The sequence below is a fragment of the Cucurbita moschata genome, unplaced genomic scaffold (assembly GCF_002738365.1).
Source record: "Cucurbita moschata cultivar Rifu unplaced genomic scaffold, Cmos_1.0 Cmo_Scf00035, whole genome shotgun sequence".
Lineage (NCBI taxonomy): Eukaryota > Viridiplantae > Streptophyta > Magnoliopsida > Cucurbitales > Cucurbitaceae > Cucurbita > Cucurbita moschata.
Genome location: NW_019268551.1, coordinates 43790 through 58076, shown reverse-complemented (window position 1 = coordinate 58076; position 14287 = coordinate 43790). Strand labels below are relative to the sequence as shown.

The window sequence follows — 14287 nt, the reverse complement described above, 5'->3', positions numbered from 1 at the left end:
ATATTCTAGAATCTTTTATATTCTAGAATCTTTTGTACGGGATACAACTTATAAACTTAAATTATAGTTTAACATGTTTCAATATGGAGATTGGTCAATCCTTTGAACACATCTTTTGATTTAATTAGTTTCTTATTTAGTAGCTATCCTTACATACTAGTACTTGTATGCTTCTAGCTAGAATTTTATTGAAAATGGGAGCATATAGATGGATTCGGATCAATATAGAATTATTACACCACGTTTATTCTATCTTTTCACTTTCCTTGATCATAATAGGCATAATTCAAACAATTTATGCAGCTTCAACATCTTTGAGACAACACAATCTTAAAAAAAGAATCGCTTATTCCTCCGTCTTTCATATGAGTTTCATAATGTGATATTCCACATTGGTTGGGGAGGAAAACGAAACACTTGGTGTGAAAACCTTTTCTTAGCCGACGCATTTTATAAAGCCTTGAGGGGAAGCCCGAAAGAGAAAGTCCAAAGATGACAAAATTTGCTAGTAGTGGACTAGGACCGTTAGAAATGGTATTAGAGCCAGACACCAGGCAATGTGCTAACGAGGAGGCTGTTCCCCAAAGGGATAGACACGAGGCAGTGTGCCAATAAGGACGTTGGCCCCGAAGGGGTGGATTTGGTGGAGGTCCCACATTGATTGGTGAAAGGAACAAGTGTCAGCGAAGGCACGATATCTCACGTTGGTTGGGATGGAGAACGAAACACGGGTGTGGAAACTTTTCCCTGGCAGATGCGTTTTAAAACTTTGAGGGGAAGCCCAAATGGAACAATATCTATTAGCGGTAGACTTGTACGTTTTAAAACCTTGAGGGGAAACTCGAGAGGAGAAGCCTAAAAAAGACAATATCTGCTAGTGGTATACTTGAGCCGTTCACATAATTATAGGAATTTGTTCTATAAGCGATACGGGACTCAATGGAGTTATTTTACAAATAATTTCTCGTGAATGTAATTTGTTAGATAGATATTGTTTTAAATTTAATAAATGTAATTTGAAAGGTTTAGAGTTGTGGTTCGCCTATCGCTGCGGGTGGGACTCAAGATTGGCACCGCAAGCGGCTTGTCTGGACCTACTTGGGATGAAGGGAGCCTTGTCCCTCACCATTTACGTGCTCTTTGCATTGTTTCTGCATACACAACAAGCAACATCGCTTTGAAGCATCAGATATCAAACTATGGGATTCTTTTTCCCTTCATGCTTTATACTTTTATGGTTATGAACCTAGGATGAATAGGGAAAGTAGAAGACATGATAACCGAATTTCGACTCATTCTGGGAATAGTATAAGCCTATGTAATGATGCAAAAGTTCTTTCAATAACTTTTAAACCAACAAACGTAAATACAAATTACCCAATGATTATCCCGAATAACTGACCCCGAAAATGCTATAATATTTTCGCATTTATCCCTCCTTGTAAACTTATGAAGTCAACAATTATATGACAGGGTCTACAACAAGCACCCTTCAACAATCATTCTTGATATTTGGCCATTATCTTCAAATAATTTCTCAACGGCCAACTTTGAGAAACCCAGGCAAAGTCTATTATCAATCACTCTTCCCCTCCTCAGAACCAATTTCTTGCAGGTAATGTTCCGCATCCAATGCTGCCATGCAACCTGCACCACAAGAAATAAATCTTAGCCAACGAATCTGAAGCAACTTGAATTGATAAACCGTTGCGGAGGACAAATTCGAAACATTGTAAGTGAAAGAAAGACATGGTTTTCGTACAAAAGGGAAATGCTTTAAGGCAAGAAGGACCAAAAGTCCCATTGTCTTGAGCTCAATACATAACACAGGCTAAACCTCTCATCTTCTCTTCAATGGTTCTTAGACACGAATTTTAAGCCAAAACAGACTTTACTTTACCTTCAAAAACATAAATTCAAGGGCTTGGGAGGAGGGCAAAGAAATACTGGGAAGATCGATGACTAATTTTTTACTTGGGAGGAAAATCCGGAGAGAAGGGTGAACAATGGGGCATATATTGAAACCAAGATTATGTAAAAAGTTGTTGAATAAGAAAAATAATACTAATTATTAGAAAAAGAACTTAAGCATACCATGTTAGTAATCAATTATCACAATGTCAGGAAGCTTCTGACATAAATGTTAGCACAGAGATTATTGAAAATTTTGCTTGAAAATTTTGCTAGCATATACCATTGTAAGAAGGGTGAATAGCCAAATATGTATCTAGGATTAGCTTTAAAAGGAAACCACAAATCTTTTTCCTTCGGGAAGATTATTATTGAGAAAATAGAAAGCAAGTTGTCAACATGGTCATCATGTTAAACTTCAAAAGCTAGAAGGCTCACCCTAATATAAGCCACACCGAAATGCCACAAAAAGTGGCTACAGATATAGTAAGGCTATTCAGGAACTATCTGTGGAAAGATGGCACACACCTTATTCGATGGAATATCATAAACCTCCTAGCAGAAAGGGAAGACTCGATCTATTTTTGATAAAGAAGAAGAACAAGGCTCTCCTTGCATGATGGATAAAGGGATATCATCTTGAATAAAATGCCTTGTAGAGAGAAACTTATAAAAGCTAAATATACTCCTACTTCATGCAAAAATCGACCCCTCCATCTTCTGCAAAGGGGCCTTGGAAGTACATAAAGAAATATCAAAACCTTATCACCAACCAAATTCGCCATAGGGTGGGATAGGGTGGGTGATGGAGGAAGCACATCATTGTGGACCGATCCATGGATTGAAAACAGCATATACTAGCCCTGCGGTATCCACTTTTGTACAAACTCTCTCATAACAAAAGAGCCCCAATCAAAGAAACATGAAATGTTGTTAACAAATTATGGGACCTGAAGCTGGGTAGAAACCAAAAGGATACCAAAGCAATGGAATGAGCTCAATTAAGCCACAAACTTGCCCCAGTTGTATTGTCAAATGAAACAGACTCATTGACTTGGCTTCGGTAACGGGGTCTTCTCTACAAATCTTTGATAATAGACATACTGGGAAAAAGTAGAAGCAATAAATCTCACGCCGGCAAAGATAGTATGAAAAAGAAATCACCCTAAAAATGTGAAGTTCTTCTTTTGGAAAATAGAGCATAAAGTCATTAGAACAAGTGAAAATCTTCAAAAAAAAAAAAGAATGTCCTACATAAAGCTTCTGTTTCCTATGAAAATTTCCAAGAATTCAAAAACATGGGTGGTTACTATGATCCACTACCAATGTGGCCCATGGGAAGTTATTAACTAAATAGTGTGGGTCAGTGGACATATTCAATTAGCCTCCTTGCGCTTGCTCAACAGTGTGCTTGAGAGTATACTGAGTAATAAGGGAGAGTTATACTTGGTGAAGGGTTTGAAGTTTAATATACTCACATTGTCGCTAAAAGTGTGGCATGTATAAATTTTTTTAAGGAAATAAATAAATTAGCTGTTTGTGAAGTGAGTGTCCAGGCTAAACTCTTTCGCAGGTCTTTTGATTCACTTTTAAGGATTCATACCCACCCAAGAGGTGGTGTTAAACTCAAATAGGTAAGTTTTGTTAGTGATTGGGTATCTAACAAAATGGTAGGCCATGCAAGGATGAGTAACGAGATATGCCAAGAAGATCCATGGCGAGGCTGGGAGTTCATAGGGCAGGAAAAAAAAAATCAAGTCCCAATAAAGACCCTATAGGCCCAGCAAGTATCTAAGGGTAGGTAGAAATTTGAGATGGTTTCAATAACCTCTTGAATGTCAAACTAAAGTTTCATGAAAGTATACTACAATTACATTGTCAACCTGTCTCTATCGCAAGATTATTGATTTTATACTTATCATCCATTAAGGAGTTCTTCTCCCAATTATACATCTCTTCGTCATTTGATTGTTCCCTCCACAGGAAACTTTCTATTAGTCCACAAAATTCCTCCATCCTAACAGATTCTTGCTAATCAGGAGAGTGAAACCACCCCCTCTTTCCATTGACCACTCGAACCACCACAACAAATAAGCCCATTTGTTTACATATTTCTCCAGACTTGGAATAATTGGGAAAGAAAACCAGCCTTTAATGTCATTGAGCAACTAAAAGGTTGACCTACATCAAGCATTCAACCTTTAGATCAAAATTTAGAATCATTTAATCTAAAGAATCACAACAAGAAACTGATCTAATCTAAAACAATAATAACACATATCCAAAATAATTCGACGCTCCTACTTCTTTATCATGTATCCTTCACTACCATATCTGCATGTTCAAAAAACTCAATTCAAAAAAAAGCAGAGCTCCACTTAGATTTTAGCAACTCCTCATAAATTTACCATGAAAACACATCCAATACGATTTAGAGTTATGGACCAAGGCTTAAGGCATGTTAGATTACTATTTTTATTTGGGACAAATTACGAGAATATTTGGGAAATTACCACCTATTTTATGTATTCATGTTGTACAAGCCATGTAGCTTCTAAAAGTTATCTGCTAACCACCATTTGAGCAAATTGGACGTCACATCAGATTAAACTAGGGAGATGATTCCTTATCTTCTCCTATTTAGAGCGATTAGCATACATGTCTGTTCAAACAGTTTCTAGGAAGTAAACTGATTTTATGTACCCCATGCACTATCGAGGTTATACCTTAAAGTAGATAAATATTTGAACTTTTTTAAAATAACAGCAAAAAAGAAAAAAAAAAAGATACGGTTCTCTTTCTTTTACCAAGAATAGAACCTTGCTTCAGCAAAGCAATGCTTTTAAGTGCAAAAAGCTTTTGCCTGGTGATGTACCTAATGCCTCAAAACACAGGCACCAAGTGTTTGGAAGTTAAGGAGAGCATTAAAATGGGGAGAAGGAAATTGAGGATGGAAACCAGAAAGTTTTTTACTGACCCGTTCCAGCAGCTGTGATAGCTTGTCTGTATTTCTTGTCCTGAACATCACCAGCCGCAAAGACTCCCCGGATACTGGTCTGCGTCGTCCCTGGCTTCGTCAGCACATAACCATCAGAATCGAGCTGGAGTTGTCCAGCTAAGAATTTGGTAGCTGGTTCGTGACCAATAGCGAAGAACAACCCAGAAACGTTCAAGTCAGAAACCTTTCCGGAGACCAGATCATGGACCTTCAGACCCCCCAGGGCTCGTCCATTAGCGTCGCCGTACGCTTCCTTAACCACCGAATTCCAAATCACCTCGATTTTAGGGTTGCTGGAGACGCGCTGTTGCATGATCTTGGAAGCTCTGAAGGTGTCTCTTCGGTGGATAATATACACTTTGGAGCCATACTTGGTGAGGAAATTGGCTTCCTCCATGGCGGAATCTCCGCCCCCAATGACCGCCAAGGGCTTGTTTCTGAAAAGAGGCGCAGCGCCATCACAGACAGCGCAAGCCGAAATACCTCGATTCCAGAACCCATCCGCTTCACCAGAGCCGGGAAAGGTTAATCGCTTCGCAACCGCACCAGTAGCGACAACCACAGAGTCGGCAAGGACGGTCTTGGAATCAGTAAAGATCTTAAATGGCTTGGATGAGAAATCGACCTTGGTTACGGTCTCGGAGTAGATCTGAGTGCCAAAGCGAAGCGACTGGTTGCGGCAACGGTCCATGAGTTCGATGCCAAGAATGCCTTCGGGAAAACCAGGGAAGTTTTCAACGTCGGTTGTGGTAGTGAGCTGGCCGCCGGGGGCAATATCGTTGGCCATCCATCCTTCGAAGAGAATAGGCTTGAGCTCGGCACGGGCAGCGTAGATAGCAGCAGTGTGGGCAGCGGGGCCACTTCCAATAACGCAAAGCTTGGTTTTAAGGGTCTCGGTAGCATCCGCCATGGCTGTGGAGCTTGTTGATATGGTGGCGATCGGAGCGGAAGGTATTGGAGAAGGTGGGATAGAGGCGCGGCAAATAGAATACAAGGCTTTTCGCAGTAAACTTGGAACGGTATTCAGCCCTCTATTATTCCGATTGCCTCCGAAGCGAGTGGCCATTGACTATTTAGATTTTTTTAAAAGGCTGTTTTACGTGTCCTTCCGATCAGAGCATAGCTTATAATAAATGAGACATTAAATAAGATTTTAAAAAGTGGTGTCATGTGCCTATCGTGTAAAATAACGTTGAATTATCCTTTGCTTCTCCATTTTTTTATTTTTTGGTGCCAAGCTTGTCACCTTACCCATGGAGTGGAGTTCCTTTCCGGTATTTGATTCTCATGATTTACTAAACACGACTCTTCACAATGGCATGACATTGTCTACTTTGAGCATACATTCTCATAGTTTTGTTTTGGGCTTCTCGAAAATAACTCGTACTAATGGAGAGAGTATTATTTGATTATAAATTTATGATCATTCCCTAAATTAGCGGACATGGGACTTTTATCATCGAACATTCAAGTTATATGCATGTGTTGGACATAGCACGTTAGCCAAACTAACGTGTTTGTGATTCTTAGGTCTTTGAAGGGTGTTGGTGATCGATTGTGGTTGACAATAGCGACGAGGGTGAATGATGGACGAGGGTGAATGATGGCTTGGGACAACCACGATGGATGTGAAGATGAGAAATTTAAGGTTAATGTAGGAATTTGGTCATTTTTATATAATGTAAAATTTTAAAATAGAAGATGAGAAATTTAAGGTTAATGTAGGAATTTGGTCATTTTTATATAATGTAAAATTTTAAAATAGAAGTCATCTAAATAAGTCTATTTTAAGGTTTTTTCTGATCATTATAGTTTTGGGTTTTTCTGATCATTATAGTTGCTAGGCATTGTTGAGAGGGAGTCTTAAGTTGATTTAGAAAATGATCATGTATTCATAAATTTCTAAGCCATAAGCCATTTTAATAAATTAATAGTAAATCCGCTAGAGTTAATATTAAGACAATATCGTACCAACTGCATCAATGGAAGTGGAAACTGTGGAGGTCTTGATGAAATACAAGCAATCCGCAATGGCTTCCGCGTAGAAGGAGTTAGAGCAGCGGAACGATCTCAGCCTGCACACGGCGACGCACTTCAGTTGCGCAGCCGAACAAGGCTTTGGTCTCCGCCTCTTCTTAATCCCAATAATGGACCGCAAGCTCCGGGAATAGGAGCGACACCATGAATTTAAGATCCGCAACAGCCGCACGAACTTCGCCCGCAGCCTGGAGACGAGTGAATCTCCTGGAGTTGAGACAAAAGCCTCTGCAGGAGCGCCGCCGCCTAATCCTCTGATATGTAATAGGATCCATTGTCTAATCGGAGTTTCTTTCGGTGGAAATCGACTCTCACGTGAGAATGGTTGAAAGTTGAAACCGAATGAAAATGATTATTTATATATGCAACTGGAAAGTGAAAGTGGGGAAAATTTTGTATAATTATTTATTTTAAAATATCAGATATAAATATTTTAATTTTAAAAAATATTAATTAAATTGGTTACCTGAATTGCTATACTAATTAAAGTCTTATCTTTTAAATATAATTATGTATTCTAAAATTTTAAAGACATTTTAGATTAACATATTATAAACATTTATTAGTTAATTCACAATTTGGCCGGCCAAATATGTTATTATTATTTTTAATTTTTTAGAAAAAGGCAAAATGTTAAATTTAAAACATCTATTTATTCATTTCAAACATAGAATTAAAATCAATATTTATTTTATATTTAAATAAAAAATAAATACTTATAGGAGGTGATTATTGGTGGACCTATTTTAATTTAAAGAAAAAAGTATTTTTAAAAAATAATATTAATCATATCCCCTTTGGAAGACTTTCACGAATTTTTGTTTTACAACTATTAATATTAATTTGAATTTAAGATCCGGTCGGTTCAACTCTCTTTAGGCTCATTGACGGACCGACTCCGACCGAAAAAGGCTATAAACCGACCGATGAAGTTGGTTCGGTCGGTTTGGGTCGATGGGCTCGGTTTGTCGGAAATTTTTGGTGGCCTCATTATTACAATGTGAAGTGCAAAAAGGATCTGGCGGGTGGTGGTATTAAGAGTAAAAATAAGTAAAGAAATGGAGCCCCCGCCATTGCTAGGGCTTTGGTTCCATGCCAGATCTCTCTTCATCCAACGACGAAGAACATAGCAATGTCGTTGAAGCCTTCGGATTTGGACTCTTCAGCTTTTGATGCGCAATCTTCGTCCAATCCGATTCCCTCGGATGCTACTCCGGTTCCCTTGGATCCCCCCTCCACCTCCTCCACCCTCTCTGAATCTGAAGAAAATCACTGCTCATCGTCCTCACCTTCCTCCACACCACCTCCGGTTCATTTACCTCTCTCTTGGCCTCCCGATGCCACTCTTTCCCTTCAATGGATTCAGCATCTCATCGCCGCTTTCGATTGGTCTTCCAAAAATTTATCTCCATCCGAGTTTCCTTCTGTTCTTCCCGTCTCTGTTTTCGACACTCTAATCCTCACAGCTTCCAAAATCCTCCACAAAGAACCCAATTGCCTTAGAATCCTCGACGACTCAGTCGCCAGCAGCGACTCGACTGTAGTCGTTGTCGGAGACATCCACGGGCAATTTCATGATCTCATCTTTCTTCTGCAGGATGCTGGGTTTCCTTCTGATAATCGTTTCTTTGTCTTCAATGGTGATTACGTCGACAGAGGGGCTTGGGGTCTTGAAACTTTTATTCTCTTATTGGCTTGGAAGGTATTTATGGTCTGATTTTAGTTCTCTCTTTAGCACCTTCGCTTACTTTTAATCTTTCATGTAATCATGCTCCGTGTATTGTCCGGGATTTTATGTTATGCGTACAGTAGCATGTGACCTGCTGATTAATTCTTTTTCTAGTCTCTGTTCAATCTCTATCAGCTCAGCCTAGTAATTGTTCTCCCATTTATTAAAATAAAAAACATCGCATCACGTATATCCTTGCTACTTTGTAGTGTTTCTTTGCCTTGAACAGGGGGTTTTCATTTGATTAAATTCTGATGGATAATGTCTAAAGGTGTTTATGCCACATCGGGTATTTCTTCTTCGTGGAAACCACGAGTCCAAGTACTGCACATCCGTTTATGGTTTTGAGAAGGAGGTTCTAACCAAGTACGGAGACAAAGGTAAGCATGTCTATCGGAAGTGTTTGGGGTGTTTCGAAGGGCTGCCTTTGGCCTCCATTATAGCTGGACGTGTATTTACGGCTCATGGAGGACTTTTCCGCAGCATATCAGTTCCTTCATCTAAAAGATCAAAAGGGAAGAAAAATCGTAGGATAATCTTAAATCCTGAAGCCAACGGGTTATCTCTTGGTTCATTAGAGGAACTATCCAAAGCCAGAAGATCGGTTCTTGATCCCCCATGGGAAGGCTTGAATTTAATACCTGGTGATGTGTTGTGGTCTGATCCCTCGATGACTCCCGGGCTCTCCCCAAATAGAGAGAGAGGCATAGGTCTCTTGTGGGGTCCTGATTGCACTGAAGAATTCTTGAAAAAATTCGATCTGAAGGTAATTTTATCTAAGTCATCGCTTTGTCAATTAATTTGAGATGTTAACAATGTGCATGTGTGTGTGTTTGGATTACGATCTCTCTTTATTCTCTAAAAGATACATTTTATACAACCCTCCCTGGGTTTGGGGCTTGACCTTCTTCCCCCCTTTTGGTTATTTTCTGTCATCTATAAAAAATGTACCTTATAGGAGATACATTGTTAAGAATCTCATAAACGATAAGAATCAACTGAAGAGAAAGTTTTGGAACAGATTACCTTGATGATCAAGATCAAGAGTAAAAAAAAATATTGTTTCTAAACTCGTGATTCGAATCACTTCACAGCAAGTTTGATCAACACCACTTGAACGACTCTAGCATGCAAGTTCTAGACACAAGAATTTGCAAAGTGAAAAACTTAGCTCTCAACACAGCGAAAATAGAAACTCTATTTCTATTCTTTTCTTTTATTGTAGACATCACATTTTGAATTTAAAAGAATAGAGTTTCTATTTTTACTTTGTTGAGAGCTAAGTTTTTTACTTTACAATACAAACTCTTGTGTTTATAACTTGTATGTTAGAGTCATTCAAGTGGTGTTGATCAAACCTCTTGTGGAGTGATTCGAATCACGAGCTTAGAAACAAGTTTTCTTTACTCTTGATTTTGATCATCAAGGTAATTTGTTCTAAAATTTTCTCTTGGGTTGATTCTTATCGTTTATGAGATTCTTGGATAATTTAGATCTAAAGGTCTTGTTTTTCAACAAGGTTGTTAGAACAAATCCCAAGAGTTTCATAACATACATTTTTAATTCAAAATTTTAGCTAAAGGAATTATTATACTAGTTTTACTGGTGGTGGCGGTCAATGTGTCTGAAACTTGTTCTAAATGTTAAATAAAAATTTAAAATCACTCAACTATAAAATGTTCTCGAGTAATAAATGGTTGATCAAGGAATACTCTTCGATTATAATTTTTTTACTTGGACTGGGCCCAAGCTTATTTTTTACCTTTGTTGAACAAAAACGTGATTTTTGTATTATAGAAGTCAATTATACGTGACATGAACTACTAAGTCGTCTCCGAATCCTTGTTTCTAGGCTCTTTTGTAACTATTTGCTTGGTCTTATTTCTCTTGACGGGAGTCCTTGTAATTTGACTCTTTTTTTATGGGCCTTTTCTTTCTTGTATGCATGCTTATTCTTTCATTTTCTCCATCAAAGTCAAGTTTTTTTCATTGAAAAAATCATTGCAACTGTTTGCATGTGAAACCGTTGCATCCTTGAGGACAAGGCTACGGACTTTGACTTCTTTTTTGAATACCTTTCTTACATTTCTCTCACTTGATGTAAATTCTCCCTCATATTTTTAGCCTTACTTCTCTGACTTCACATTTTTTTTATAGGAGACAATGATGATTGAAATTTACAAAAGGATGTAGTATCCATGATGTTTACAAAGGCAATTTTTTTTTTTTTTTTTTTTTAAAATCATATTGACACCTTTGTCTCTTTTGTAATTACATCTCATCAATGAAATGAATGACGCTTGTTTCTCATAAAAAAAAAAATGAAAAAGCAAAAGGGCGGAGGCAATAACTATATATCTTTCCAGAAGTACGTTCTGCTTACTTCTCCTGTTCTTATATATGTAGAAGCTTAATGTATAGATCAAGCCTCGTGATATGCTTCTAGGGATTTTCGTTACTTGCTGGTTTCTTTCTCCCTTCTTCCAAGAGTATTCCAACCCTCCTCTCCATTTCCGATCTTTTATGTATTTTGTCTCCTTTCATTTCTTCCGCAGCTGACTTTACTATATCCTTCATAGATTACCCTTTCATGATCCTTCCCTTTGACGTGGTGATTTTGGTGCTTTAATTCTAAAGTCGTCAAAATAGAGAAGAAAACAATGAACAATATAGGTCATGTGTTTGAGAGGCTTGTTCTGTTCTTGAATTCCTAATTTGCTTCCTCTCTTTCGTCTCCTTTAATATTGTACCCCTGAACTCACTGACTAACTAGTAAAAACCTGTCCAACTGCCTAACTCTCTATCTGGCATCTAACATTAGCATATGCCGTTTGAACACTACCAACAATACTCAACTCTAGGTGTATCTTTTATGACATAAAGCAAACTGTCTAGAAGGCCTTGGTCAATTAGTGATGGTAACCTTTTCCTTTTTTGTTGTGTAGCTAATTATCAGATCCCATGAAGGTCCTGATGCTAGAGAAAAGAGACCCGGTCTTGGAGGAATGGATCAGGGTTACACGATAGATCATGTTGTAGATTCTGGGAAATTGATTACTTTGTTTAGTGCTCCAGACTATCCACAATTTCAGGTATTGACTGGATCTTTATCTCTTTATCTAGCGGTTGACATTGATTTGTTTTTAATCTTTGTACTTCTTTCAAGTTCTTCTCTTTTGTCTATTTAAACTAAGCTTGGAGGGATAAGGTTTCTATCAATCACCTTGGCAGATTAAAAATCAGTTTCAGCCATCCGTGATGTTTTGCCTCTAGAAATCAGTATTAGTAGAATATCACACGTTGCCTGGTAAAAAAGAATTGCAATCTGTACGACATTTTTTTTGTTTCCATTTGAAAACTACTTGTGCTACGTTTATTTTTCCCCAATGGGAAGTTTTTTTCTATTTCAGCTTCTGCAGTCTTTTAAACATAATGGTATCATGTATGTTTGGTGGGCACAAGTTTGAAGATAAGTAGTGAAGAGATAGTTACACATAGGGTTTCTTTTTTAAAAATTATTAATTATAAATGTAACGACATTCATTAGTATCTTGTTAATTTTTTCTTTGTTGTAACGGGTCAACAATATATTAGTTTTATTTCCTTAAGGGCAATATAAACATCTTTTGAAAAAAATAACAATATCTTTTAAACTTGAATAAGCGTGTGGTTTTGAAAGACCCTTCAAAATATTCTACCAAGAACATTTTTAGATTTCTCCTTACCTCAATTCTTTGAGAGAGGTTGATCTCTCCCCCAAGCTAAAAAAACAAAAAGATCTTTCTTAAGGCTTCTCCTTACCTCAATTCTTTGAAGGCACATGCCTATCGTGCACTTTCTTATACGTGTATTGGAGGGTTTTTTAAAACAATGACTACGAACTGAAGTAGGAGATAATTCACATCTAAATATTGCAGTACAAAGGCATTTCATTGTCTTGATAAATGAGTAAATTTGATATTACCTTTTATTTCACCTGAAGTGAGAGAACTGTTTTCCTTTCTGTTTTTCCCTGCAGGCTACTGGGAAGAGGTACAAAAATAAAGGTGCATATATTGTTCTAGAACCTCCGAATTTTGATGTTCCACTCATTCATAGTTTTGAAGCCATTACTCCACGACCGAAGGTAGGAAGCTATTACTTTGTTTAGAAGATTATTTTCAAGATGGTGAATCTTTCCTACTTAGATATTAAAACCATATTTTAAAACAATTCAGGTGCTTGCGTCATGTCCTATGACTTACGGCCCAACACAGTTATCCAATAGCTTAAAAAATCGTATCAGAACATGAGCTTTCAATGTTTCTTTATTAACTGAATTGATGTAAATTTCCATCTTTGTTCCTTAGAACTTAATGACACAAAGGTAAAACCTCCACACTATGTCTATTTATCCTCCTCCTCCTACTCTTTAATCAAAGGTCTTAATGTTCTCGGGCTCCATTAGGAGGAAAACCTAAACATGCAGCTTTTTGGGACCCTGTGTACAACGAAATCAGGAGAAATTGGCCAAGTGGAAGGGATTTCTGATTTCTGAAGGAGGTGGAGCCACCTTGATTGATGCAGTTTTAATTAGCATCCCTTATTAATTTCCATCTATCTTTAACTTTGCATATCAGAACACTAACTTTCCTTGGACTTAAGCTGATTGTTGAAAACAGATCCTTAGGCAAGGAAGAGTGAGATGTCTGATATTTGTATTCTTCAAATTCAATATCCTTCAAGTTTCTTCTAGTTTCTAATTTCCATTATGTATGAATAGAAACCCAATTTTCACCAGGATAGGGGACAAAAGGAAAAGGGAGAAAAGCCTGTTCTGTCTTTTCATTTTTTTTTCCTCTTGTCCTATACGTTAATACTCTCGTTTATCAGGGGACGTACCATTTTTCCTTTGCCCTTTTACTTGATGACCATTTAGATCTTTACCATAGCATCCTCGCCCCAGGTTTCTTTTTGAAGAGGCTCAGAAGTCAGTTGGAGATAGGGATGATGTATTATCCCATTCCACCACTCTCTCTTATAATGATAGAAAGATGTGTAATGCTACGTAATTACTTTTGAGGCCTTGGAAAGGGAGCTAACTGTTATTGCTTTGCATGCAGGTCAATGCGTACTATGATTTTGAGGATGTAATTGACTCTGACGAAGAATTAGATTTGGCAACAATGACAACTGATTCATGAATGCAAGTTGTGTAATTTATGAAATCATTAAATTTGTATTATATACACTAAGTTGCAGGAGGAAGCATCCTATTCTGGTTTATGGTAATCTGACAGTTGATTTCATTCAAGTGTCGTAAAATCTATACATTTGTATTTAAATTATATGAATTACGTGTTAGTTCACTTGAAAATGAACATTTCGTCATGCTTTTCATTTTTAATGACACCATGATGCACCTGTTCTTTAGACCATTGAATAGACCTCTTAATATCCCACTTCGTTTACATCCTTGACAAGTTTTGGTACTGTATACTTCGCTTCAGGAAGATCAGAAATTCTTTTTTCCTATGAATGCTTGCACATGATGTTTTTAGGACAGGTTTTGGTACCGTAGGAAGATTGGAAATTCTTTTTTCCTATGATTACTAGCACATGATGCTTTTAGG

The 14287-nt window shown here is 37.5% G+C and overlaps 2 protein-coding genes across 2 annotated transcripts; one reads left to right on the top strand and one right to left on the bottom strand.

The window, feature by feature from the left end:
• Positions 1-1295: 1295 nt before the first annotated feature.
• On the bottom strand, positions 1296-6003 carry LOC111431064 (thioredoxin reductase NTRB-like). Its single transcript, XM_023067573.1, has 2 exons — positions 4889-6003; positions 1296-1647 (listed from the first exon to the last, which is right to left on the bottom strand). Exons 1-2 carry the CDS (start codon positions 5973-5975, stop codon positions 1577-1579), a joined length of 1158 nt encoding a protein of 385 aa, XP_022923341.1. The 5' UTR covers positions 5976-6003; the 3' UTR covers positions 1296-1576.
• A 1969-nt stretch (positions 6004-7972) lies between these two features.
• On the top strand, positions 7973-14092 carry LOC111431173 (serine/threonine-protein phosphatase 7). Its single transcript, XM_023067729.1, has 5 exons — positions 7973-8648; positions 8947-9441; positions 11621-11767; positions 12694-12801; positions 13778-14092. The coding sequence occupies exons 1-5, from the start codon at positions 8079-8081 to the stop codon at positions 13856-13858; spliced, it is 1401 nt and encodes a 466-aa protein (XP_022923497.1). The 5' UTR covers positions 7973-8078; the 3' UTR covers positions 13859-14092.
• Positions 14093-14287: the final 195 nt, after the last annotated feature.

Excerpts from the sequence above, each read along its gene's own strand:
- LOC111431064 (XM_023067573.1), bottom strand. The coding sequence starts at position 5,975 with ATGGCCACTCGCTTCGGAGGCAATCGGAATAATAGAGGGCTGAATACC. Across the intron at positions 1,648-4,888 it reads TATCACAGCTGCTGGAACGG|GTTGCATGGCAGCATTGGAT; the intron begins GTCAGTAAAAAA and ends CTTGTGGTGCAG.
- LOC111431173 (XM_023067729.1), top strand. The coding sequence starts at position 8,079 with ATGTCGTTGAAGCCTTCGGATTTGGACTCTTCAGCTTTTGATGCGCAA. Across the intron at positions 11,768-12,693 it reads CAGACTATCCACAATTTCAG|GCTACTGGGAAGAGGTACAA; the intron begins GTATTGACTGGA and ends TTTTCCCTGCAG. Across the intron at positions 12,802-13,777 it reads CCATTACTCCACGACCGAAG|GTCAATGCGTACTATGATTT; the intron begins GTAGGAAGCTAT and ends CTTTGCATGCAG.